A 27007-nucleotide genomic window follows, 5' to 3' on the forward strand; every position below is an offset into this window, starting at 1 on the left:
ACACAATTCATTGCAATGAGTAGTATTTTTGCAGTTTGGATCACAGCATGCCAGCGCATCCCTGGGCAATTTTACAGCCTGCAGCTGAGCATCGGTGGTTGCTGTGTATTTATTGATGTCCTCATTTGTAACTTTGGACCAATCAAGTTTATCTGTAAGATCGTTATTATCTTTCGCCACAAGAGATGGTACATTTGCCACATTTAAGGAGAAGATTATTGGTATGTGATCAGAGGTAGCCAAGTTATACAGGATTTCTATGTTACTCAGAGAAGCATGAGCATCCGCAGTACAGATACAGTGGTCCAGCCATGAGGTGGAATGCCAGGCATCACTGATATAAGTAAAGCTTGTATCTGGGAGAAGTATTTTACTTGATAAGGTGAGATTATTTTCTTCACAGTAAGAAGTTAAATGATTACCAAATATTGATGAGTCATCTGAGAGATCAGCATTAAAATCTCCCATAACAAACACACAAGTGGAGCTGCTATCCTCAATATATGCTTTTATGAATGCTAATTTGTGCAAGAATTCGTCCTCCAATAGATTAGACTCATAGGGCATGTAAACATTTAGAATTGTAAATTTCTTTTCATCAATGTCGATTTCCAAGCCAACAGCCCAATCAACATTAAGCCTCACAACATTAACAGCAGCATCATACTTAACATTCCAGAGGATAGCCACGCCCCCAGGAATTCTACCTCGAACGATTCTGGTACTCAGATCAGTGGTGGATTCACCAGCACCATGAAAATCCACATGTAATGAGTTTAGATTGTCCAAGTCCTGTTTGGCAAGCCAAGTTTCTTGCAAACATAATACATCACACTCATTCAAAAGCTTATCAACGACATAGCGACTGGATTTATCTGCAACACTGTGTCCAGTCCGCAAGCCACGCGTATTATATGATACAATCCGCATGATGATTTGTTGTCAAGTAAGATGACACAAGAGGTTTAGGCGTTGGATTCACCGCCATCCCCCACAGGAACTGAGGCCTTATTCACACTCCGAGTGATTTCTGGGGCCAGAGAACCTCTGGCTGCAGAAGTTTGTTCTTTCCGGCGGGGTTCATAGTAGCGCCTCACATAAACACCATCAGGCCAAAGCTCAGGCGCGTACATGTCTGCCACAGCGTTACATTCAGCCGTTATGTGAAAGGAGCTGAATCTTCCGTGAACATTCTCAATTTTCCTGCATTTAACTTCCCGTCCCATCTTGCTTTCCAGGTACTTGTTAAGTGTAACGGCATCCAAACTTGGGTCAAATTTGGTTGCAAAAACACTCACCATCTTCGTCTTCACTGCGTGAATATTAGAAACAGAGGCAGTTTCAATAATACCGGGAGTTTTGCGCGCACGACCAGCTGCGCGATTCACTTGCGGCTTTGAAACTGAAGCAGGTTTTACATCCATTCCTTTCTGCCGGCATCCTTCTCGCACAACAACACTCCACAGTGGCGTCGGAGCTTGTCCTGCAGGCTGTTTGGCCTTACTGCACGTTGGTTCCTCGGCGTTTGTTGACTCAGCACCGCTGAGTGGTTCAGCGTCGGCGCGCTGCTGCTCCATCATAGTGATCCGGTTGTCCATCGATGTCGTTACAGCATGAAGATTTTCATAAGCAGTAGTTTGAGACTCCAGAGTGAGTTTCATGCAGCGCATGTCATTGTTTATTTGCTCCATCCGTGCCAGCAGCGCTGAGACATCAACATGGTTGAATGACACAGGAGGCAGTTCATCCAAATAGTGCGAGACAAATCTTGGAATATTGTCCCCACACTCGTTTAGCACTTTCAAACAAATCTTTACGTTGTTAATATCCTTTTGCGTGCCATCAGTTAAGTTCTTCCAAAACATCAAGTTTTAAGTTGCTCAGATAAATGACTTTTGACTGATTTGCTCAAATCCTGTCAGAGGTCGATGATTTCTGGGATTTTGTTTTTATTTGTATTACTACTAATTCGGCTGTATGTTTACATGTTAAAGCAAGACAACCAAAAAGCTGCTCATGACTTCAGCTCATGCCTTCTGATGTGTTGCCTTTCATAAATCTAATTAAGTGCAGTTAATGGGATTAGAACAGGGACACAATGTAGAAGACATCAATCTAGCCTGGAAGTCAGCCAGAAATCTGGTTATTTCACATCTCGCAGGGTTTCTCTCGCCAGCTGGCAGGGGCTGATGACCCGTGATGATTTACTGTAAAAGTCTCCTTGTTTTGCTGTTGCAGAGACCTCAGCAGAAATAGTTCAATGAGGCAAAAGAGTTTTTTTTTTCCAATTTAGTAAATGACGTGGTTTTGATAAAAGCACAATATTACCTCTTTTTAATTCATTTTTATTCAATGTAATTTTTTTTTTAATTTAGTTACTTTTTGTTTTACTTTATTCAATTTTATATTATTTTAATTTTCCATTAGCAAAATAAATATTAAGCCGGATACATTTTTTTTCAGGTTTTTCTATTGACATTTATATTTAAAATGACCTCTCATTAACTATGATTGAAAAACGACCACATGACATACATCACTACTGCAATAGCTCTCTAACGTCTTTATTGCAAATATTTCTGAAAATGAAGACATGAAAAACATTTAGAATGCTTAAAAACTGTAAAATACTGATATTTTTATTTTTCAAAAATGCAGCAGAAATATTTTATGCTTTTCACAATCCATCCATCTGCTGAGTCTCAGAAAAGAAGAACTCAGTCAAACATTGTTTGAGTGTTTTTTTTTTATCGTTTTGCAAACATCCTTTGTTTCTCAGCCGGATACTGTTGACTTTTCATATAATATGTTAACTAAAAAATTCTTCATATAGAAATTATTGAGGATAAAGGAGGCTAACAGACTTAACTGTCACACATCTGCATGTTGTCACACAGAGAAGCCAGGAGGTGGAGAGGATTAGAAGGTGGCTGAGGGGGAGGAGGGATTAAGGTAAGTAATAGAACAAGGAAAAGGGATAAAATGGGAATTCTGGAATATCCATGTTGGGAGCGTTGATTAACTTCCTGGATCTTTAGTTGTTTAGTTTGTTGTAGCAAAGAAATGCTTTTTCAAATCTTTTTAAATCTTCAGTATTTTACTTAATTAGAGCTAATTCCATAAACTGAATTCATAAATAGTCAATATTCAGTATCACAAAGCATATATATATAACATTAGCCCTGGAGCACTCACAGTGAAGTCAACGCCAAAACTTCTACCAGTTACTATATAAGTTAGAAAAATTCATGATGTTTGGGACCTTCATGTTTTTAAAGTCTGTTATGTTAGAAAATAAAAACAGAAAAAAACAATATTGCTAGTTTACAAGGATATTAAGGCTTAAAAAGCAGCATGTTTGAAGCCATCTTAACCTTCAGTGTGGAGTCTTTAACTTCATCAAACAAAGCTGACCAGTGCTTCTGTTCTTCATTCACAGATCACTTTGTGTATCAAATATGGCTCCAAAGCAAATCAAACTCCAGACTTCAAATAATAGGAGACACAGAGACACATTTTACACAGAATGGCAATCACTGTGAGGAAATATTACCTTCAAACTTTGTCTAACATTCAATCAATCTTTACCAAATTTATGTCAGCCTTTTATCTTTTAAAGAAGCAGATGCCAATCTGCATTCAAAGCAGTTCAAATGTGGACTTTCCTTGAAGCTCTCCTTGTTCATCATCCAGTTAAGACAAACAGAGAAAAGACGTTGACAGAAAATTCAGGATCCCCTGAATCTTTTCCTTCCCCCATTTGTCTTAATTAGGGCAAGTTTCCATCCAGGGATAAAAATGAAGGATCAAGGGGTTAGGTTGAAAGGGTTTGTTGTTTTTGGCTGGTGCTCAATCATCAAACCAATATTGCATTATCTACACAGTACAAGCTCATCATCCAAATGGTCAAAAAATGGACAGCATGTAGTATGAAAAAGTCCTATACCATAGCGACGACACAAGTACCTTAATGCTCACATTTTTTGAAATGACTGGAATGACTGTGCATAGCAAGTATAGCTTTAAATAAAGGTACTGTGTATATACTACAGTGGGTGAGATAGATAGATAACCAGCCTTGCATCAGGACATTTATACAATAATATATTAATATCTGAAATGAAAGCAATAATGTGGTTAAATAAGTCATGTTTTTAACTCGAGAGCAGGTATGCTATAAATCATAACATATCATCTGTATCTTTCCATTGTATTTACAAGAGTTTAACACATAGCTGGTTAGAGTGATTCTTCAGTACATCTGCAAGCCCCCTCCCTCCTCTGAGCCTGCCTTCTCTCTTGGCACGCTCTCCGAGTTAGCGTTTTTCATATCGCTCAATCTCACTTCCGTTTTTACCTCACTCTCACGGCGCCTAAATCCCACTCAATGAAGTCTTAATCTCTCCCCGAATAACTTATCTTTCAGCTGATGTTGTCTTTTTATCCCCAACCTTTTCCTCTCTGTCTGTTTTTACATAGAACGCCTGCTGAAATGTATTATTATCCCCTTAGCTTAGTTTGATCCTTGGCAGATAGGGCCTTTGATCTTTTTAATGAAAAAAAATGCTACATTCACATTTCACAGGTTGATCAAGTTGACATCAGCAGTCTGTGTGTGGTTTGTCTTTTTCCAGTTCTCCATCTGCCTTTTTTCTGTTCCTCCTGCACGCCTGCACGGTGGCAGCTTGTGTGCAGGAAAAGTGTCACGGGTTCCCTTTTGCCAGAGCACTCCTCCTCTTCCTCAGATGTAGAAAAAGCAGATTTTAAATCCAAAGTGGGCTTTCAGATGTCCAAACTCGTGAGCGAATGCCCCAAAGAGCTGGATCTCCTTAGATCCAATTGGCCTAAAAGTCCCAGGACATGCAACACACAGATGTCCGTCATTTCATCCTGTTACTTAAAAATGTCTGCTGCCCCGTCTGTTAACAATCCTGCAGAGTAATTAGTAGAGGTATTTCAGTTTGTCTATGTGTGTGTGTATGCCTGTGATGAGTCTATGTATGTGTGTGTGTGCGTTAGTGCGAGCTACGTCCCTGCATGTGCCCGGCAGTGGTTATACACGTGTGGTGGAGTGTGTGTGTGTGGAGATGTGCGTGTGTGGCAAGTGTGTATTGCTGTATGGGCTATGGTGTGTGTAACCCTGGTGAGGATGCCCCATCCTCATCCCTGCCACAGATCCTGGTGTCATTGGGGTCATAGGGGTCGCAGGGGTAACAGGGTGGGACCCTGGGGTCACAGGCAGAGAGCCCGGGGTCAGGGAGGTCATGAGGGGGACATCGTCTGGAGAGCGGCGCAGGGTGAGGGTGTAATCTGGCGGGCAGGTGAGCCGCACGGTATCCAGAGTGCTGTAAATGTCTTGCGTATCCAAACCATCTAGGGCATCGAGCGTATCCAGAGTGTGATGGTGGTGAGCATTGTTCCTCTCATCCGCTGATGCAGCATCGCACTCCAGCTGCTTCACCTGAACAATAAACAACTATTTTATTCATTCATGACTTTAATTAATTAATGAGTGCCAGTTAAGAGTTGTTATTGTTTTAGCCTGTTAATATAAATGAATCAATGTGGGATTTGTAAGATATAGTTGGTCAAAACTCCACATATTTCTGTTTCAAAGTGTGAAACCGTTTTCAGTTACCAGCCACCTGACTTCCATCATGGCTATGCATGATAATCATATCATAAAGTTAATAGTTTTCCACTCATAAATGGACAAGAAATACTACAATAAATCCTTCACAGAGACTTAATGTGTTGGCTTGAACCTTTTTTTAAAGGAAAGTTTTCAAATAAACATTCCTAAATACAGTATCAACTGAGCCAAAGTAGATAGAGCATCTATGGTAGTGACCACAACATTAAAATTTGTGGATATTATAAGAATGTCGTATTTTGTTGTATTTTATAAATGTAATCATGTAAGACCATTGAAAATTTCATTTTGTGCCTTTAAAAGTAGATTCCTTTAAGAGTGTAGTCATTTTTTTGAAGAAAAGAGGAACATTATAGTTTTAGTTATAAAGGTGTTTTTATGTTCGAATCATAACTCCAAACCAATGATTATCTTGTTTTTTATTGTATAGGTCGAGTTTTTATGTTTTGCATTGTTTGACCGATGGTACAACTTGTACTTAGGTGCGACTTGTATTTCTGATTTTTGGAATAATATGTGGCAACAACTGCTAGAGGGTGCTGTAAGTGTGTGTGTATCAGTATTTGCTACTGACAGCAACACAGAAGAAGTGCCATTAAGTCCTACACCTTGCTTAGAAGAATGGTTCCAAAGCGACACAGGCAATGAAGAATTCAACGGTTTTAATGATTTGAGGTAATATAAAGATGACTTGTTGGCGTTCTTTTTATGATTATCTGAATCATTTTTCACATGTTATGCTGATATACTAGATTGCTCCTATGTTTCATTAAGCTAAATAAACATCAATGGGTTATGGTAGTGACACATGCCGATATTCAGTTTATTTTTCTCATTTATTTCATTTCTATGCTTTGCCTTTCCAGATGAAGATGAATTGTCCATTCTTGTTGCCGTTTTTTGTTAAATAAGTGAGAGTTATACTCCAGTGCAACTTATATATGTTTTTTTTCTCCTTTACTATGGCTTCTTTTTTCTTCCGTGACTTATTGACTTAAAAATATAGTACTCTGTTTGTTTCTCTGTCATTAGTCAATTACTACAAATGTTCCGCAATTACTTCCTGCAGTTGTTTCTTGCCAGTAAATATGAAGGTAAAGTTTCTATGCTTCGTATTAAAGATGTTACACAAGATTTTCAAAGGTATAAAAAATGAAAAAGGCTTCAGCTTGTTGAGTGTTCCCTGTTTTATCTGGCTTTTTTTCGTTTTTAGGATGCTCTGCAGGTGTTCCCCTTTATGCCAAACTCCCCCGCTGAGACAAAAGGATTAATCAGGCTTTTCGTGTTTCATTGTTTGGTAGCTTCAATTTGTTCGCTCATTTATTCATTCATTTGTGCACGCATGTATTTGTGTAGTTCTTCAAAAGGGCCATGATTAACTAGTTCTTTGCAATGTGTAAAAACATTAAAAGCAAATTGTTAAAATTTATCTGCAAAGATTCATTCCAACATTTTTCTGCAAGATTTTCAAACAATTCAGGGAATCAGGCTGAATTCAAAAAGCATTGTGTTCTGAGTGGGGGAAGAGAAGTAAGATGCCGTTCAGGCAGTTATGCACAGTTCACACAGGCGCAGTCGTCAGAACAACAGCAGACACGCACAGATTCTCACACTGATAACATCTACTGATAACAGGCTTTGATTTGCAAGAGTGCTCTATTGGCAGCTGTGCCTCTGTCAGCTGGAGCATTTCGTCATCTCTTTGTATGATCCCAAAAGATTTCATTTGAAATTAATGACATGTGTCATAATTCTTTACAATCTACATGCTGCACAATGCAATTTAGACCTAAACTGTGAAGAAATTTGCAATTAAACTCACCTGTAATGACATCAGTCTCTCCCCCTGCAGGTGGGCTGCAACATCAGCCGGGGTGATGTCTCGTCTGGGTGGAGGAAGTGGACGCGGCCTACGATGCTCCAGACGCCTTTTGTCTTTCTTATAAAGCAGAGCTGCAAATGCGAGTATATTGAGGAACAACAGTGATGCTCCCACTGCTATTGTCACGGACAGCTCTGTAGAGTAGTCCTCGTTTGGCACACGAGCCCCATTTTCCACTCCATTCTGGCCCAAAGCAGACTCTGGTGGCTGCGGAGTTCCCGCTTGAGAACCTGGGTGTCGCGTGCTGCTCGGCGGCCAGCCTTTGGACAAACGCTTTGTGTAAGAAAACGGAGTGTCATCCTGTGGGGAAGGACTGTGGGTGAAGGACGACACCGACTGGAGAAGCTCGTTCACGTGGTGCAGGTGAGGGACAAGCTGGAGCCAGAAGGAGATCTTGGTGGCACGATAGTGATCTCTGACACGAGGTTTGAGACCAATGTGGAGGTACAGCTGCTCTTTAGGAGTATATTTAGACCAGGCCACTTCTTCAAAACGGTTAGGCTTGGTGTGGATGAACTTGGTATCTTGAGGAACTGGCTGATTGGGATCACTGGAAAAAAACAACAGAAAATAAATGGAATAAAAAATGAATAACAACACAATAAAAGTGTCATTCATTACCAAATCAAGATTTTTTTATTACATTAACAAATTAAGTCAAAAAACGCAAAATCCTGATAATTACATGGCCCGTGTAATTATAGCAGAGAATGATAATGATGATTTTAATCAATTTAATCAAATGCTGATAACAATATGGCCTGGCTGATTATGGCAGATAATACTACTGGTGCTTTTTAATCAAATAGTAGTGAATTTGTGATTCCTTGACTTTATTAAAATGATTTAAGTGTCTAAGTTTTAGACCAATTATGTTTAGATAAAATTTTGTTTTCATTCCTCTGACCTTTATTTTTTCCAGTAACATTTTTTTTACATTTGAGATCTGACCACATCTTGCAGGAGAATATAGTTGACTTTTTATTATTATGTTTTTTGTATTTTACAGATTTTTATCATTTAAAATGTGTCTTTACATTTGTAAACTGATTTCTATTCTTAAATAAAGTTGTTATAACTTTGCTCAGAAAGCTCCATTGTTCTCTTTCTTATTAAATTAAACCGGGGAAAAATAACTTTCACTGTTAACAACAGTCCAAAGTCCTTCTTGTGCCTGTAAACTTTTGCAAAGCTTTTCTAAATTATTGTCGATTTGCCTACATGCACCTATAAAAACCATTTGTGTGCAGTCTGGAATGCATTAAAATGCTGATACTAGAGTTGCACACAAAACAACGTGTTGTTGCATAACCTTGGTAGGAATCTGTGGGTGCTTAGAAAAAGAGAAACACATTGAGATCCGGGAGAAAAAACAGCTGACAATCTAGCAGAAAAGAGTGGGGCCCAGTGTGGAATTTCAAACTCAAAAAACACGAGATGGATTAAAAAATCTAATGTTTTGGGTTGAAGTGGAATCCAGACTAAAATCCAACAGACAATCAGGGAAGGAAACACAACAATAAAGTAACAAAAAGACAGAAGTGGGCTAAGGTTAAAACAAACATAAATACAGACAAATACAGAAAAAAAAAACGTTGATTAAAATCACGACAAACTGTTTAATCTAAAAATTAACACTTTTGTAGATTTAAAAAAAAATCAATGACAGATGCTCACATCGCATGTTAGCCATTTATTTCATCTCAATAGGCCTGTGGCTGAATTTCCTGCTGCCAAAGCTTTAAGAGAGAGAGTTATACGGTTGCTTTTGTTGCTTGTGAGGTAAAACCAAACACAGCTTGTTTACAGTCTACACTAAACCGTAATGTTTCCAAATCATTTGGTCTTTATTGGAGGCAAAAGACTATTGGAGAAAAGTCTGAAGAGAATTAATTAGGGCAGAGCTGTAGCTGCTTGCAGATCAAATGGTAAATCCTTAAATACTCAGATCATCAGTGCAAGTAAAAAACAACGTAGTCATTAAGTGGTCATTAATGATAACTAAAAGGCTTTAAAGTTAGTAGTTGTGTAGAGAAGGATTTCAAATAAAGGGTATCAAATTGATTTTTCATATTTTCTGAATCACCAAAAAAACTGTAATGTCTATTCAACTTTGGGTATCTAAATCTACATTTCTAAAAAAAAAACATCCCTATTTGTCAGAGTACCGGTAAATGGCTTTCAAAGACCATCTCTGATGAAAATTGTGTTTTGGTGTTTTTCACATGTTCTTGTGGCATCTTTCTGATGATGGAGGAAGAACATTAAGCTTAAAGTTGCATTTCTGAGTATATCTGTATGTATGATTGTTGTGAATCAGGAGCAGATGTAAAAATGCAGTTTGAAAAAGAGTGTAATGGTGGTGCAGAAATTGCTATGGTTGGGGCACAAGCCCCCTCCTCTGCTCCATACACTTGTAGACAAATAGATCCATGTACGTCTTTGTTTTTCTCGTCTGAGTGAGCTGACATCTGGTTCAAAACTGTACAGCTGGTTAGCTCCAATATTGCACACAGTTTTTGTTGCACCAGTAAGATTAGGTTGGTGGTGTGACTGTGAAGGACTCTACGCTAGTGGAAAAGTGTGTAAACAGATAGCTCTCAGCAACAGGAAGGGGAAGGGGGGACAGATTTGCTCAACGCCAATGGTACAGCCCACAACTCAGAAGTGAATTTCTAATGAACTTCTGGCGACAGCTTTTTTTATTTCAGCTAAAAATAATCATTATTAAAAGACCCCTGGGAATGCTTTCACTACAGATCAAAAGTTGATCAAAGTGGGTCTTTAAAAGGTTGCAGCAGCTAGTGGGAAATATAAACCTAGCAAACATTTCGTGAACATAAACCTTTTTAAACATCCATCAATTCAGAAAAGGATAAAGGCTATGGCAAGTGTGAGATGCCTACAAGTTATCTACAATTTTATAGCTGACAGTTTTATTGTCTGGCATAAAGAAAATATTTTACAGTGTCACGGTTTGATGCAGGAAAACATTTCTAAAGGCTTATTTTCCAGTTGAAGCCTTTTTTTCACTTCTTTAGTTTTATACATAGTTCAATGAATATTGTTCAGTTTTTATACCAGTCAGAAAATATTTGCTTGGATGCACAGCTGAAGTTCATAAAGAATATAAAACTATCAGATATCTACACCCCGAATGAGATTCTCACCGTGCCGTTGGCACAGTCAGTTTTCTAAAACTACTTTTCTGACACACACGGACAGGCACAAAACGTTAAAAAGAAAGGAAACGACAAATTCATGCATATATTTCTACCACCATACTTTTGTTTCCTCAAACAACCGAAACCATCGAATGGCACAAGAAGGCAACCAAACAACCCGTTTACTGAAAAACAAGCAACATACAAGCTAGGGATTTAAACACCCACACAGAGGCTTACAAAGTATACATCAGGGAACGCCGTGTTTCCCCAGTCCGCAGACTTCCATCATCATCTCAGCAGAGTGAAATCTCTTTTCAGAGAAATTTCCGCACTGATAATTGAAGTATAGACTGAATCTTCACACTCGTCTTTGGCTCCAGAGCCTGCTGCGCTAGTATTGACAAAATGTACGTGTTCCTAAAACCAGCAAGCTTAATGCTGTGCCTTTATGCACCAACATATTTCTTTCTCGTCACATTCAAAGCATGTGAGAGCTCTGTCCTGCTGCTGGAGCGCAGAGATCTGTGGAGGATTTCACATATAGGTCTCTAGACAGCAGATTTCTCTATAAATCTGAAGACGTCTCCAAAGAATGAGCCTCATTTGGATTAATCACTGTCCATTACTCTTTTCTAGCACAGCAGAGGAAAGGACCATCTTACACAATTACTTTTATCTTGCTAAGCTTGTCAGAGATGGAAAAAAAAGGTTAACAATTATGGGCAGTCACTTTGACAAGGGTAGAAATGCCTTTGTGTTCCTGCAACATTTGTTAACTGCTAAAACTGCTTGTGTGTAAAACGGAACAAAATACTGCTGCTTAGTTCGTAACACTTTCTTCGTTTTGCTTTTTAACATGTAGAGTAGCCTGTAAAACATCTTAAAAACTTGCCCATGATTTTTAAAAGAAATGTTTGTTTTTGCAAAAAATACAGTGCACTTTCGTCAATTTTAACTTGCAACGCAGTTTTCATTGATGTATTGAATTAGCTGGCAGATTTCCATTCCAATGCACATTAAAGACCCACTCTGATCATCTTTTGATCTATTGTAAAATCATTCCCAGTAGTTTTCTAATTGATTATGCCATTTTTAGCCAAAACCTGTGTCATTTTCTAGGACATAGTTTCTGCAGAGTGGAAGTAGTTCATTAGATATTCCCCGGTGAGTTGTGGGCAGGACTGTTGGCGCGGAGGAACCTCACCCCTTCCTCTCTTTTGTCACAAATAAGCTCTTTTATGAACAGTATTTTTTAATCTACTTCTGATTCACTATGATTTAAATAAATAAATACTCAGAAAGGCAATTTAACCTTAATTTTCTTGATTTAGTCCTCCATCCTCTAAAAAATCTCAAAAGAACATGTTGAAAACACCCATTAATATGATTTTCATCAGAGTAGGATGTCAAAGACAGAAATGTGAAAATGCTTTAAAATGTTGCTTAGATTATCGAATAATTCTCACAACTAAATATGCCGCACTGTCAATCAAAAAAAAATTGTGTTTTGACTGCCTTTATGGAGTTCTGTCCATGTGTACCAAGTCTTTGCATAACGGCAGCGGACACAGACCCAAGTAACCTCAATGACCTTCATTAGGATAAAGCAGGTACAGATTACGGTTGGTAATTTGTCCACTGATCATCTTTGTTCAACAAATTAAACAGGGACAGGATGGAGCTGATGGTAACGTAACGCATTTTCAAATCTAAGCAAACCGTCTCTAGGCTTGGAACAGACTTTCATTCAGTTAAAGTCTCTGTCTACACCTACAGTAAAACCATGTTGCCAAAAGATTGTGTCCAAGAAGTCACAAAAAGAAAAAAGGGAAACAAGTTATCTAAGCTGTTCTATACCTTTTACTGTAAAAGGTAATTAAATGGCAGTCAATACCATGAGATATGTAATACATACATGTATGTGGGGATTAACTATTGATTTCTGGCAGCACCTAATAATGCTGAGTCTGTGCATTTCTTTTCCTTTTTTTTAAGATTTTAACTCTGCATTTAGCTGAACAAAGTCTTTTTTCTGTGGTTTTTGTAGCTGAAGGACACTTAATCAAGACCATGTTTACTCACCCAGTCTTGGCAAAGTTAGTCCAGTAAGTCATGACCACTGCGCTCAACATCACGTCGTTTTTGGAGAAATTACAGTTGAACAGATCAGTGGGACCTACCATGGGCACACCAAAGACATACGGGACCTGAAGTAGAAAAATCAACACATTAGTTGCAGTAAAATATTGGCAGAAATCAGAGCTAAAATATTAAGAAAACCTTGAAACATTTAGATTTTACAAGAATGGGAAGTTATCTCTCTCTTGTAATACAATGCCAAGCCTCACACTCCTAAAATAAAAAAAACACTTTCATATTAAGTACAACTTTATCTTTTCCTTTTTTATCCTTGATTTGTCATCTTTACTTACACTGGAAGATTTTCGCTAAGAACAAAACTTTGGCACAGTTATGAGACACAGTTTAGGGAGTTTGCATGTTCTCCCTGTGCATGCGTGGGTTTTCTCCAGCTTCCCTAAAAAGGAAAAATCGTGTTTTATGGGTTTATTGGTGGCTCTAATTGGTCCCTTGGGTTTGTGTGTGTTGTTTGCCTTCTGTGTTTCACTGGACTGACAAACCGCCCAGGGGTACTCCGCCTTTGCCCTTTGGTAGCTAGGTAGGCTCCAGCAACCCCATGACCCCAAAGGGAATAAAGCAGGCTTAGTGAAAGGATAGCAGGGTGTATATTTAAAAACTGTGGTGGTGAAAAAAAAAGGACTAGATATATTGATAAAATATAAAAAGTGCTAAATAAAAAAATAGCCTGTGCCAGTACTGAAAACAACCAAAAAGCAACAAGCATTTTTTTTTCTAAAGGAGTCCAACAATACATTTCAGTTTTGATGTGTTGTCTTTTTTATATTTACACCTAAAGCTTTGACTTTATTCCCTTGTGTAATCTAAGCATGTTGCTTTAAAAAGAAAAAAACAACAACAACTGCCTTATATCCAATAAAACTGCTTCTGGAGCATCGGGTTTGCAAATGCAGCTACGAGTTGTGCATTTTCTGTAAACATTGTGAATGAAGAGCACACATTGCTTGTTTGGTTGTAAAAACCTATGAGTAAGCTCCAATATTAAATCCAGGATCATGTTTAAAGCAAGCAAAATACACTTGTATGTTAATCTAAGGAACATCTTCTCTACCAAAATAAAATAATTTTAATGTGAGATATGTATCAATCCCAGCTTTCTGCCTCTAACCCAGCATCTCACCTCATCGCCATGGGCAGAATCAGCCCAGGGTGGTGTTGCGTCACTCTGGCAGTGATGGTAAAAGGAGTAAAAGTAGGTGGGAGAGCCATATTGAGCATGAAGGTCAGCCGTGGCAATGGCTGGCGCCACCCACTGGTGGTCTGTAAAAAGCGCCACCAGTGTTTTCCTGCGGGTTTCGGCATTGTCACGATCAGCCCAGTCAGTGTACATGAATCTGCAAAAACACATTTCTTATCAAAGCTGGTACACATATGACATTTTACATTAAGCAGCTACTGCAACAATGTGCAAGGGAGCACAATCAACTCCTTCATGAGGTGGTCTCAGGTCAAAGTAAATGCAAAGAGCTGTGTCAGGAAGGCCATCCAACATAATGCCAAGATGAAACAATCATGAAAATCCCTAAAAGAACTTTCATACTGGGATAGTCGTGACCAGGGTTAACGACGGCTGCCACCTGTGGGGTTGACCCATAGGATGCCAGTAGAAACTGGACCAAAGTTGGTCAAAGAAAGACAGAAGGAGGGGTTGGAAAGAGGAATGGAGTCATAGTTATCCTGAAGGAGGAGTTTGCCAAAATATTCTGAAGGTGAAGAGAGTGTCAGATAGGGTGAAAAGTCTGAAGCCCAAAGTTGAAGGTGTGATGTTGGGTGAGGATGGGATGGATGGGTGAGGTGATCCAGGGTATCCCTATAGAGAGAGTGGTGATTGGGGCAGACATTAATGGACAGATGGTTGAGGGAAACAGAAGTGGTGTTCAGGGCAGGGATGGTGAGGGACTCAGCAACTGCAAATTCGTGGCTGGGAAGAATGTAGTCAGGCAGTATGTGGGATGATAGTGAACCGGATAAATCTGATAGTGAGGAAGATGAAGACAAGGGCAGAACAGAAAAGCAAGGGGTGGAAGTTAAAAAAGGAAGAGTGCTGTGTGGATTTTTGGAAGGAGTTGAAACAAGAGTTTCTCTCAGATGACTGCACAGCTACAACTAAAGGGATCAAGGAAACTGGGAGAAAGGTGCTTGATGGGTTACCTGAATGTGGAAAGCAGATCTGGGGCCTCATTTATAAAACTTTGCGTAGGATTTGCGTCAGAAGTGGCGTACGGATGAAACATAGGACGTGCGTACGCACAGAAATATTCGGATTTATTAAACCGTGCGCACGCACATCCTACGCATCTTTCCCTTAATAAATCACAACCAATTCTAAATGCAGCGCAGCTTTTGCGGCTTTATGACACGCCCATAGTTGCCCATAAATAGTCCATGAAACGCCCACAAATGAATATTCATTGATTGCGAAACCATGGCACACACCGAGAGGAAATGAAAAAAACGTAACTTCACTCAATGTGAAGTAGAATTTATCGTTGGCGAGGTGGAAAAGAGGAGAAAAGTGTTGTTTGGAGGGCACAGTGTGGGCATTACTAATGCCAAAAAGGCACGTGAGCGGCAAACGGTGGCAGACGCCGTAAATGCTGTAGCCTCACAACCTCGGACCGTGGCCGAAATAAAAAAGAAATGGTCGGACATCAAAGTCGTCTCTTGATGAGAGACAAGCGGCAAGAATTGGGGAATCCCTTAGTGGAGTGGTGACTGAGGCGCAGGGGGACGCCGACGCGCCAAATGCACCGGGTGACACACCCCCAAAAGCCCGCAGAGGTCCAACAGGACGGCTCGAGGAAGTCGGAACCGGCTCACAAGCCAGTCGTCCTCGTTTGCCAGCACGTCTTCTTGCTGTCTAAAGATGCGTTCACTCCGAATTCTTCCATTTGCCACATCTTCTAAGAGCCCAAGATCAGCCATTGTGCGTCATTACGCATTGTGATGGGGCATTTTATTTCCATCCATTTAATTGCATCTGACAAGCTACAGATATCGGTAATAATCGACGTGGAAATAGGAAATTGATCAGCGCAAATGTAATTTCTTGTTGCTTACTGAATGGTTGAGACATACGCCATACATTGTTTTATCAAAAATAAAACAAACTAAAAGGCACATGCACGAATACCATAATTCTGTAGCTTATGAAGAAATGTTTTAACATGAAAACAACTTTCCCCAGTGGACAATTAATGCATCTCTCTCTATCTATCCATTAGTCTGTCTGATTGCACCTATATCTGCTCCGCCAGACGGACACATTGACGAGAATATCAGTTTTGTACATTATTTCGTTCTGTTAACTATATTATTTATGAGGATGAATTGCACAAAATACCAATATTGCAGAACATTTTTCACTTTTCTTTTTGCAAATAAGTGTTCATTTGAATTTCTGTTGTAATTTTCGTTTGATTTTTTTGTTTGTTTCACTGCTGATCGATCAAACGGGTGTTCGTGTAGGCTGGTAATTGTAAGACTTGCTTTGTGAAGTCTTCATGTTATTTCTGAGAGGCAGGATTGTCATTTTCACTTTCACGTGTTTCTTCCATCTGCCGACGGTGTCGCCGTTTCTCATTTCACCTGTTTTTGTGCGTACGCCTGGGTCAGAGCTTGCGTGAAGGACCGCACATTTTCCCGTCAAGTTTGCTTTTTATAAATCTCAACTATTGCGTAGAGAGTGGAGTACGCCTTCTTTTGTGCGTACGCAACGTTTATAAATGAGGCCCCAGGAGACTTTGTGGTAGAATGAAGAAGTTCAGGAGTATGTTAAGAGGAAAAGGTAAGCTATTAATAGGTGGAACGCTTAGAGAACAAAAGACAAAAGTACAGAGAGAGAATATGACGGCTTGTATGACAGGACAGAGAAGGGCTTGGCAAGGCAAAGAAATGGAGATGGGAAGGATGTGCATCAGGTTAAGGTGATGAAGGACAAGGATGGAAATGTACTGACAAGTGTGATGGAAAGATGGAGGGAGAACTTTGAAGAACTGAAGCATTGGGAGAGCACAGAAAAAAAGAGGTTCACGAAGTAGCAAAGATTAGTAAGAATGAAGTGAGGAAGTAGGATGGAGAGGATGGAGAGTAGAAATTAAGTTTGTCCTGACAAGATAACTGTGGAGGTATTGAAGAGTTTAGGAGAGGTGGCAGAGTTTTCTGCATGTGCTGTTAAAGACGATTTTGGGGAGTGAAAGAATGCCCGAGAAATGGAGGTGAAGTGTTCTGGCGCCCAATTTTAAAGGGAGACATGCAGAGTTGTGAAAACTACAGAGGAGAAAAGCTGACAGGTCACACAATTAAGTTATGGAAAAGAGTAATAGAAACTAGGTTGAGGTCAGAAGCGAGTATTTTTGAGTAATAATTTGGATTTCTGACCAGGAAGAATACCACAAATGCAATGTTTGCAGTAAAGAGAAGGTCAGATGTAGCTGCATTCTATCTTTGTAGATCTAGAGAAAGTCTATGACAGAACACAGAACGGAACTGTGGTTTGATGAGGAAGTCTGGAACAGCAGAGAAGTACGTTGGAGTTGGTCAGGACATGTATGAGGGCTGTAAGAAGGGGTGAGATGTGCTGTAGGTGTAGCATAGGAGTTCACGGTGGAGGTGGGATTGCACTTAGGATCAGCTTTGAGCGCCTTCTTGTTTGCTGTGGTGATGGACAGACAGATGAGGTTAGACAGAAAACTCTGTGGTGTTTGCAAATGGCATTGTGATTTATAGTGAGAGCAACAAGCAGGTGAAGAAATATCTAAACAGGTGGAGGTTTTCTTTGGAAAGTAGAGGAATGAAGGTTGGTTGGAGTAAAATAAAGTATCTACAGAGGGACTCAACAAGTGAGGCTACAAGGAGAAGATGTGAAGAAGGCTATGGGACCTAAAGTACGTGGAATCAACAGTCAATAGGTGTGTGCAAGCAGGTTGGAGTAGGTGGGAAAGTGATGTGTGACAACAAAAAGTCAGCAAGTAAAAGTTTGTGGTGAGAGCAGCCATGTTGTTGGAGACTGGTAGCTCTGATTAAGAGACAGGAGGATACAAGTGACAAGGATGGATAGAATCAGGATGGAATCCATCAGAGAAACAGCTTATGTTAGATGCTTTGGAAATAATGAAGCAAAGTCAGACTGAGATGGTTTGGACAGACAGAGGACAGTGAAATGATGCTGAGGTTGGAGATATAAGGAAGAAGGCCTAAATAAAGACCCTAGAGAAGGTTCTTGGATGTAGTGAAGTTGGACATGAAGATGGTTGGAGTGAGCAAAGGATGCAGAGGAGAGGGTTGGAGGAGGACACGGCGACTCCTAAAGGGAGCAGCTAAAAGGCAAAAAATGATGATCGCTTTATCTCAACACAAAATATAAAATGGATTTGTTGGTAAATGATTATCTTAGCTTAGCAGAAAAATGTAAAAACAATTAAAGCATGCTACTAAAGTAACCTTACCATGAAGACTATGAAATATATGAATACCTACGGACTAATCCTAGTTTTCCTTGGGTACATAAACCCAATGGATTTTGCAAAACATATTAAAAAACAGTGATCTAAAAGGTAAAATAGCCAAACAGTCCAAATGTACCAGCTTTTGAGAGACGTTGCCCTTTTTTGTCCTTGTAATGCTTAGAACCTTATAAATTATTAGTGTCATCAGACTAAACCAAACTAAGACTAAAAATGTGACAGAACAACATCCTTGTTGCAATCAAAAGATTTTGAGAATCAAGCAAAAAAGGGTTAGTCTTTGTTGAGGCAGAACACAAATCACATCATTAGTCACAAGGGTTTCTTTTACTTAAAAACAAGATTTCTGTGAGCTTCCACACTTAGAACGTTGTTTCCCTAAAATAAAAATCCTGCAAACGCACACACACACAGTTTCCATACCAGCATCCCCTAAACCCTGTTTAGATCATGCATGCAGGCTCCTTATGCAATATTTCAAACATTTCCATCCTCAGATTTTTACTTTCCTATCCTAAATTCTCACTGATAATTGCAGATCTAAAATCTTAACTCAACACTTCCTGATATGATGAGGATCATAGTTTTTCGATCGCTGTTCTTATTGAAATTCATTGCGTGCCTTCCATATGATTACTGGTCTCAGCATATCCTCAGCCAGTATGGACTAGTAAAACTAATTAGGTTATTACATTTGAAAATTAAAAAGTAGATGAAGTTGTATATTATTTGGACACATTTTTGCAGCTAATATGCTAATGTGTAGTATGCTTAATTAGGAATAAATTATAATATTATTATTACTCCAACAGTAAGATTTTCTTGACTTCAGCAGATTGCACAAATGCAGTTGGTCATATAGGCTGCCTTTTCATTGCATAAAATAGTAAATAAACAAAACAGGGATGATGCTACTTGTAACTGGACTCCCACTGAACCTGTGAACAGAGCTCTGTGGGAATGCAACGTGATACTTGGTGGTGCAAATAAACAATTCTGCTAATAGGTGTTAAAATGGTGGTTAAATACAATGAAATACTCCCAATAGAAGAGACCTTTCAGCATATTTACAGCAGTGTAAGATGAATGGTCATGCCCCAGCCAGGCAAACACATAGCAGCAGGAAATGCAAATTGTCTTTAAAATGAAGGGTCACCCTCTTTAGGAAGGTTCAGCTTCCCTCTTTAGTGTGTGAGTCAAGGTGAAAGAGGAATAAAGCTATGAAAGACAAAAAAAGTGTCTTCTCCTCAATATCATGTGATTTGAGTCAATCAACCTTAGTGCCTACAGTCCAGCAGGATGACGCTGATGAGTCTGAATGCTAATTTCATTCAGTAAATGGTCCTAGTCTGCTGCGTTTTTCTTCAGCCAACTATTTAAAATATGAATGGGTGGCCATGTCAAATTAAGAAAGAATAATGAGGTTAAACTCAGAACAGAGTGACGGTTAGGTACAACAAAATTCCTCAAGATTATTGCTGTTGCGAAAATCTGATCGTAAAATGTTGCCTATTATTGGACTGTGTGTTCGTATAACTGCAGTTTTTTTATGGTTTAGTGGTCCCAAGTTCCAAACCCCAAACAGACCTTCTCTAATTTGCAGACAAATTACATGTGATGGAAACCTTGTCGGAAACATGCTGCACACAGGCACACTGATGAATAATGGAGACACTTGTAACACTGCAGTGTGATAATGCAGGAACAGATGTTGTGAAAATGGGTTTTTATTGTCTGAACAACGCCAAGTCCCATGATTTTGTCAAAGATAAAGCTTAAAATTTTAAGTAGAAGTGTTTACATCACATAAATTTGCAACATTTGCAGCTGTGAAAAGCCAGAAAACAGAGGCCATGCCTCCTCCCACTGACCAGAAGAGCTGACCACATCAACACTGAAACTTTAGCTGCATTTTTTTACACATGCAATCCATTCAATTACTATTGCTCTTTTCTCTGACCAGCCTTAATATGCAGACAGCATCTAGTACTAACAATATACATTGAAATTTACAATTTGTGACCTTTAGACTTGCCTGGCTACTACTTACACGAAGTTGAATTTAAAAATAACTACTGTATTACGATATCAAAGAGGCCATTTGTTTATTGCGTTTTTCTACATCTATAAGTAAAAAAAAAATTATACTCAGGATCCTGAGTTTCTGTCTTATAATTTAACCCTCCAATAAAGCATGACTCACCCAATCTTTTTTTATTCAATCTAACCTTGCACACATGACAGGCTTTTTAGAGGTGTGAAAGCGAAAAGAGGATCAATTCGAGTTTTTTTTTTAGCTATAGGGGAATATGATCTAAATGTTCTAAGTTCTAAGTGATCAATTCGAGAAAAATGAAACATTTCACGAGGAAAAGTGCCTAAATAAATACATTTAGGTGTATCTTTTTGGAATCACAAGAAAATCCATCAAAATGTGTAAGAAAATATTTAGCAGGGTATCTATACTATTTTCCTTCCAGATGATGAAAAAAGTAACGTACCTTATGCTCTCTCTTAGTGTATCTCGGCCTTCCGGGTATCCGTACAAACTGTCCACAAAATCCGACACAGCAAAGTCAAAGTCCTCAGCTGTGACTCCGTCTTCCGAGTCCACAATGCCTTCCACGAACTTTACACCCTCGCCTTGATTAACTCCCAGCATCACATCGTAGTTCAAAAACTCCCCTTGCTCCATCAGAATCTGGGGGTCGTCAGGAATAACATCACCATCAATCACGGGGGCAAAAGCTGTGTGATACTTGGCCGGAGTTATGTTCTGCTCCACAAGTTCGCGGTAACTCCGGCCCTGGAGGCAGGCGACCAGTTGAGTGCTGTCATCAATGCCGCAGCCCACCCTTTCACCAAGTATCCGAGCGTACTTGCTCGGCTGATAGTTGACAGCCCAGCTTGCTAAAGCGCTCCCACTCTGGATGATGGCTCTGTGGAACAGATCTGACACACAGACGCACACATGAATTCACTGAAAACATCTGTGTGCGAACATTTGCACATTAACGGATGCATTTGCACCCACACATCCATGCATGAAAGAACAGCTGTAAGACTGCACATCGAAGAGTTACACAACCCGTTCAAAAGATGCAAAATCAAGTAGACAAAAACACTAAACTCACAGGAAAGAAAAAAGAAAGTTGGAATTATCCTGCTTATGGTTATGTAAGATGTGATATGCTGCTCAGCAGAGACTAATCACTGACTCAAGACCAATACATCAGACACCATTGTTTAACCTGATGACTATCACGATTCAAAAACCGATTCAATGACTCATACGTCAACAATGAAATTTCAAGGCTTCTTGCCTACCTTCAGAGTAGTGGGACAAGGTGAGGAGGCTCACGCAAGAAGCTCCAGCACCAGATCCAAACACTGTGACTCTGCTTGGATCTCCACCAAAGGCTGCAATGTTCTCCTTCACCCATCGGAGAGCTTGGATCTGATCCAGCAAGCCATAGTTCCCTTTTGCCGTCTGGTCACCAGTGCTTAGAAATCCTGCAAGATAGAATCAAGTGAAAAAATGTCAACATGTTGCAAATAAATGGGTTTATTGTGTATATTTCAAACTAAATGTCCGTCTCATTTCTGTCTCACAATGACTCTTTTTCAACCAAATCCTTGGAAGACGATGTTGTCTTGCATGTCCGTGCATATTCTTGTAAAGAAAAACATTAAAAAAACAGAAGCATAGACCAATCCCGCATTCCATTACATCAACAGCTATGCCATTTTCCTTCTGCTGGGGACGTTATTAAGTAAACAGAGGATCCTAATGACTCCTTCACTGCGGTATATCTCATTACTGCAGAAGCTCATTTTGTGAACTTCAAGCACACAAGAGCATAATGAGTGAGAGAGGTGATACTAAATTTCTACTTTTCATCACTTATGTGCACATTGTTGAAAAATTCATTGAAGCAAAAAACAAAATGTGAAGATTGCATTCATCCAGAGTAACCCGAGGGTGGAATTTCTTTATGTTGTATTATATGCAGTAGTTGGGGAAAATATTTTTCTGCTTGTGATCTCTATATTTCAACAGAATATTATCCACTTTTTAATGATAATAGCACGATAATAATTACTGCCACAAGTGCACATTGCTGTCTGTACAAAGGCTCACCTCGTGCATCCGACTCATGATGGAAATGAAGAGGAGGAAGACGAATGGGGGGGGTGTTGCTACTCAAGAAGATGATGATGGTGGTGAATGTTGAATTGAAGGGGGCAAAAACAGAGAATGGAGATGAAGACACAAAGAAGCACATAGGACTGGTTTCAATGGCTCACAATGTTGACATCCATCCTCCTTGTATTGTTTTTCCTTAAAAACTGAGGTTTCTCCCACAAACACAGGCAGAATAAATACTTGAAACAGGAGTTTAAAAAAGCTTTAAAAAGATGTTTGAAAAAGAAAATGTGTCAAGGCCAAAGCCATTTTCACATAAATCATTCTGTGCCTGGGGCGACCTGATGCTGTTAGGGCGCACACCACAAAAATACCCTCAAGCAATCCCAAGACCACTTCCTAGACGGCTAGATCTTTACTACATGGTCCCCCTACCCATTTTCCCTGCCTCACATAGAAACAGTATTTATTTATCTCAATGAAGATGCATCCCCCTAATATCACCTCAAGTCACACATTCATAAAAATCCTTTGCCACAAAAACCCAAAATGTTTATTCTGCAAATAAACGAGGTACAGATTTAGTAATAAAATTAAATTGTAATTATTTAACAATAAATTGATCAAGTTAAGTAAAGGTTTACTCCACGTCAAGTTAATTGCAACAATTAGGAAAGCTATAAGCATTTTTTTTTAACTTACAATCCTTTCATGAAAATGTCTGAAAAATCCCTATGAGAATGTGGGCACGAGTTCACTCAGAGAGCTGAATGATTCCTCCATATCTCACACACATGACTTACTCACTGTGAGGGCATGCATAATGTGTTCACGTAAACAACTCATGCTTGCAGTGTGATAAAGTAAATGAGGCTTTATGACCGCAGAATTTTTTTAACCCTTGCAGCGCCTGCCTCAGTCTTTATTATCATATCAAATGCAACCACAAAAAGCCTCAATTGCGTGGATTGTAAGATATTCTATTTGTTCAGCTCATAAACTTTGCATAGATGTCTAAAAATAGAAAAACCACTGGGAATCAATTTTTTTTTGCTGCTCAGAGAGCAACGAATCGGAGAGGCATGGAGTTAAAAAGGATCAGGTTGGTGGTGGAAAAAAAAATGGCTTCGGGGATTTTTTTTTTTACTAGTGACACAAAAACTACGCATGTTTAAACTTAAAAAAATAAAATGACACAAAAAGACTCTGTGGGTATAAATAAAACATCTGATATTGCTATCTGTCGGATTTAGACAATATTATTCAAAGCGTTACTGAATGAAAATAATATGAATCTAAGACATGGCTTTTGAAGTAATTCATGTTTAAACAAGAAGGAATGTGTCATTTATTTTCAAAATAAAACAATTTAAGATATTAAAAGACAGCAAAGGATAAATGATTAATATTTAAACTGGAAATCTACTTTACTTAACGTGATTACATATTATAAGGGAATGACGTGGTCTTTTTACCTAACACTCCAAGGCGATAGTTGAGGGTTATGACAATGACGTTGCCATAGCTTGCAAGCACGCTGCCATCCATCATGTTTCCAGTGCCTTCAGTATATGAGCCTCCGTGGACGTAAACCATCACTGGTCGCTGACCCCCCTCCTCATGGATGTCTGGTAAAGATAAAAATATTGAGTGACAGATTTAGGTGGAGAGCAACAGACTTTTGTAGCAACACATGGCATTGCAATGTCTCCTAACAGTGAAGGTGACATATCTAAAGCTCCTGGTGCAAATAGAAGTGTTCATTCCAGAGTGTGTGTGCATGTGTGTGTGTGTGAATGAACCAATATGTATGCATGACTGAGTTTGTGTCCTTCCTACTTTCCTGCACAAGTAAGGGCGTAAACCCCATGGCAACTGACGCAGGTGTCTGCATATTAAGTGTTGGTTCAACCAGCCCGCTGTGGAGGGGGCAAAAGACGTAAAGCTTTTTCCAAAATCTTTTGTGTTTCTTACAAGCTCTGACAGCTTTTTTTTGTTTGTTTCTTGTTGTTTTTTGTGGTCACACTCCATGTCAGTTTCTTATCTTAGAGTTTGATTTAATCAAACCTGAACATGCAGCCCCAGTCCAACTTAAACCCTGCATGCATAAAAATCAGCTTTTTTTCCTAAAAGTCAGTGCACATCAGCAGGTTCACTCACCCTCCTCAGTGGGCACGTAGATGTTGAGGTAGAGACAATCCTCGCTCTGGTGAGTGAGGTAAGTCGCTGCTATGTCCAGGTTTGCCGTGAGCCAAGATGGCATCATATCTACCAGCATACTCCTCTCATCCAGAGACTGGGGACACACTGGAGCAAACTGTGTAACATTTCGGATTCCAGGCCACGGTAGTGGAGGTTCAGGTGGCTGGAAGCGCCGGTCGCCCGTTGGAGGCCTGGCATACGGTACTCCCAGATACTGGATGACAGGCCCAAGAAGGTCTGAGGGAAGAGGAGTCAGGATGCCACGGATACGGCCCTGAGCCGTGGAAATGACAGGCACGGTCTGCTCTGCTGATGAAGGGGTCGAGTGGAGGGAAAAAGAGAGGCAGATGGGCAGGAGGAGGGATAAAACTCCAAGGGGGAAAATTCTGCAGGTCCTTGGGTCAGACATGATGGTGTGCTTAGCAGGAAAATGAGGAAAGAGATGAAAGAAGGGAAGGTCCTGGAGGGGTTATGGCTACGCTGACCCCTTAAAGATATATGACACTCACACACAGATGCTGCTCTGATTGGCCCATAACACACGCAACACACACTCCTGTCTCTTGCAAGTAACCTTTCCCCTTGTGAGTGTGTGTCTGTGTGTCTGTGTGAGTCAGTGAAAATGTGCCTGTAAGTGTGTGGTGACTCAGTCAGTGACTCCCTCTAATACGCGACTGTGAGTACATGTCCGAGTAGGTAAGTGTGTTTGTCCTGGACTGACAGTTGGAGCCTGCGTGCATGTCTGTGCACATATGTGTGTGTGCACATGTGTGCATGTTTGTGAGTCTCTGGTTATGTAAACAGCAGCATCACTGTTCCTCTGTCACTTTCTCCTTCCGGTCACCCCCAGAACAATCCCAAACTGCTGCCTGCACACAGGAAAGAAGAGAAAAGCAGACAGAGAGAGAAAGAAAGAAAGTGGACTCAATTATTCTCCGGCAGAAGGATCACCGTGTGAAATGCACAAAATAGACCCCTCACAGGAGAGACTCGCATGGCAGACCGACAGGTACGGCTGTGCCACCTCGCCTGCTGTTCACTTTAAAAATAGATATGAGAGTGATAGATAGGCCAAACGAGATGTTGTCCGCTCAGCTTAACTTGGTGTCAGGCTGTCAGGGCTGCTGTGTCACATCCTCCCTACTCACTGTTTCACAGATCTCAGGCCCTTTGTGGTGAGAGGGGGGGTGGAGGGTGGGGGGTCACATCATATGCTTAATTACGCCCTGAATACACCACGGAGCTTCTGACCTGCATGTAGCATAAGGTATGGAGCATGTGACAACGTGCACTTCTTCTTCCCAGTCTCCTTTATTCTTCCTCCTCCTTTTACTTCAATACAAACACAGCTGCTCCCCAGTCGACTCTCTCTGAGGGCCTGGGGGCAGAATATTAACACATAAACGCATTCGTACAGAGAAACCCCACAGTCTGTCTAACACACGTCCATCCACGCGCGCATCCACGCTGAAGCGAAAAGCCGCAGCTCCTGGCAGAACGCGTAGATGCTCGCTTCTGTTTTCGATTGTGCCGGAGCTGTCCAAGGTGCTAGTTAACATTCCAGTGGTGATCACACACACGCTGATGAATAACGCTCCATTTATCAAGGCAAACCCGCCGCCTGACACCCTCCCCTTGCGTTTGTCCATATGGAAAGAACAGATAAAAGCTGCCGTTCTTATCGGAATTCATAAATAAGAGGAGAAAAAGACGAAACAAGTGTTTGGAGGGGAAAAAAATCACCTCTGAAAGGGGGAAAAAATCCTGACCACAGCAAAAAATAAAAAATAAAAAAATGAAAGAATTGAAGGTTGGAGCTTTTTCACACACAGACACATCAAAATGCACAAAAAAGTCAACATGCATTCCTGCCGCAGCAAAAAATCCTCAAGGGAGGAAAAAATGTACTGTACCCATGCAGAGTGACCGCTGTGAGACTCCGAGAAGCATCTTCCCTCTTCTCGTCCACCGCAATATTCGCCTCGTGCTCTCTGCGCTGCGGCTTATCCGACGTGCCCGGGATGGGATATGGGGGAGATACTCCTCTTCTGCTCCTACTGCTGCTCCTGCTGGGTGGCTGTGGTGGTGGCACGTCTCGTTAGCGAAAATAACCCCAAACAAGAAAGAACAGGAAGAAAAAAACGACCCTCGAGGGCTCTGCACGCAGTGAAATGTGGAAATTAAGGAGGAGGGTGGGGTGAGAAAAATGGAGTGTTGACAGATGCAGTCGGAATCTTAGGGTTTCTGCGTGAAAATGCAGGGCCCAGGACGTTTAAATGATCAATCTCCCTTTCTACCTCTCTTTCCTGCTTTTCTCCTCCCCCATCTCCCTCT

The 27007-nt window shown here is 40.2% G+C and overlaps 1 protein-coding gene across 1 annotated transcript; it reads right to left on the reverse strand.

Moving 5' to 3' along the window:
• Positions 1-2618: 2618 nt before the first annotated feature.
• On the reverse strand, positions 2619-27007 carry LOC101168332 (neuroligin-4, X-linked). Its single transcript, XM_023950867.2, has 9 exons — positions 26587-27007; positions 24632-25542; positions 23947-24099; positions 21652-21837; positions 20826-21276; positions 13980-14193; positions 12785-12909; positions 7476-8085; positions 2619-5461 (listed from the first exon to the last, which is right to left on the reverse strand). The coding sequence occupies exons 2-9, from the start codon at positions 25080-25082 to the stop codon at positions 5054-5056; spliced, it is 2598 nt and encodes an 865-aa protein (XP_023806635.1). The 5' UTR covers positions 25083-25542; positions 26587-27007; the 3' UTR covers positions 2619-5053.

This window comes from Oryzias latipes, chromosome 21, assembly GCF_053564925.1.
Source record: "Oryzias latipes strain Hd-rR chromosome 21, Olatipes_Hd-rR_3.1".
In the NCBI taxonomy this organism is placed as follows: Eukaryota; Metazoa; Chordata; class Actinopteri; order Beloniformes; family Adrianichthyidae; genus Oryzias; species Oryzias latipes.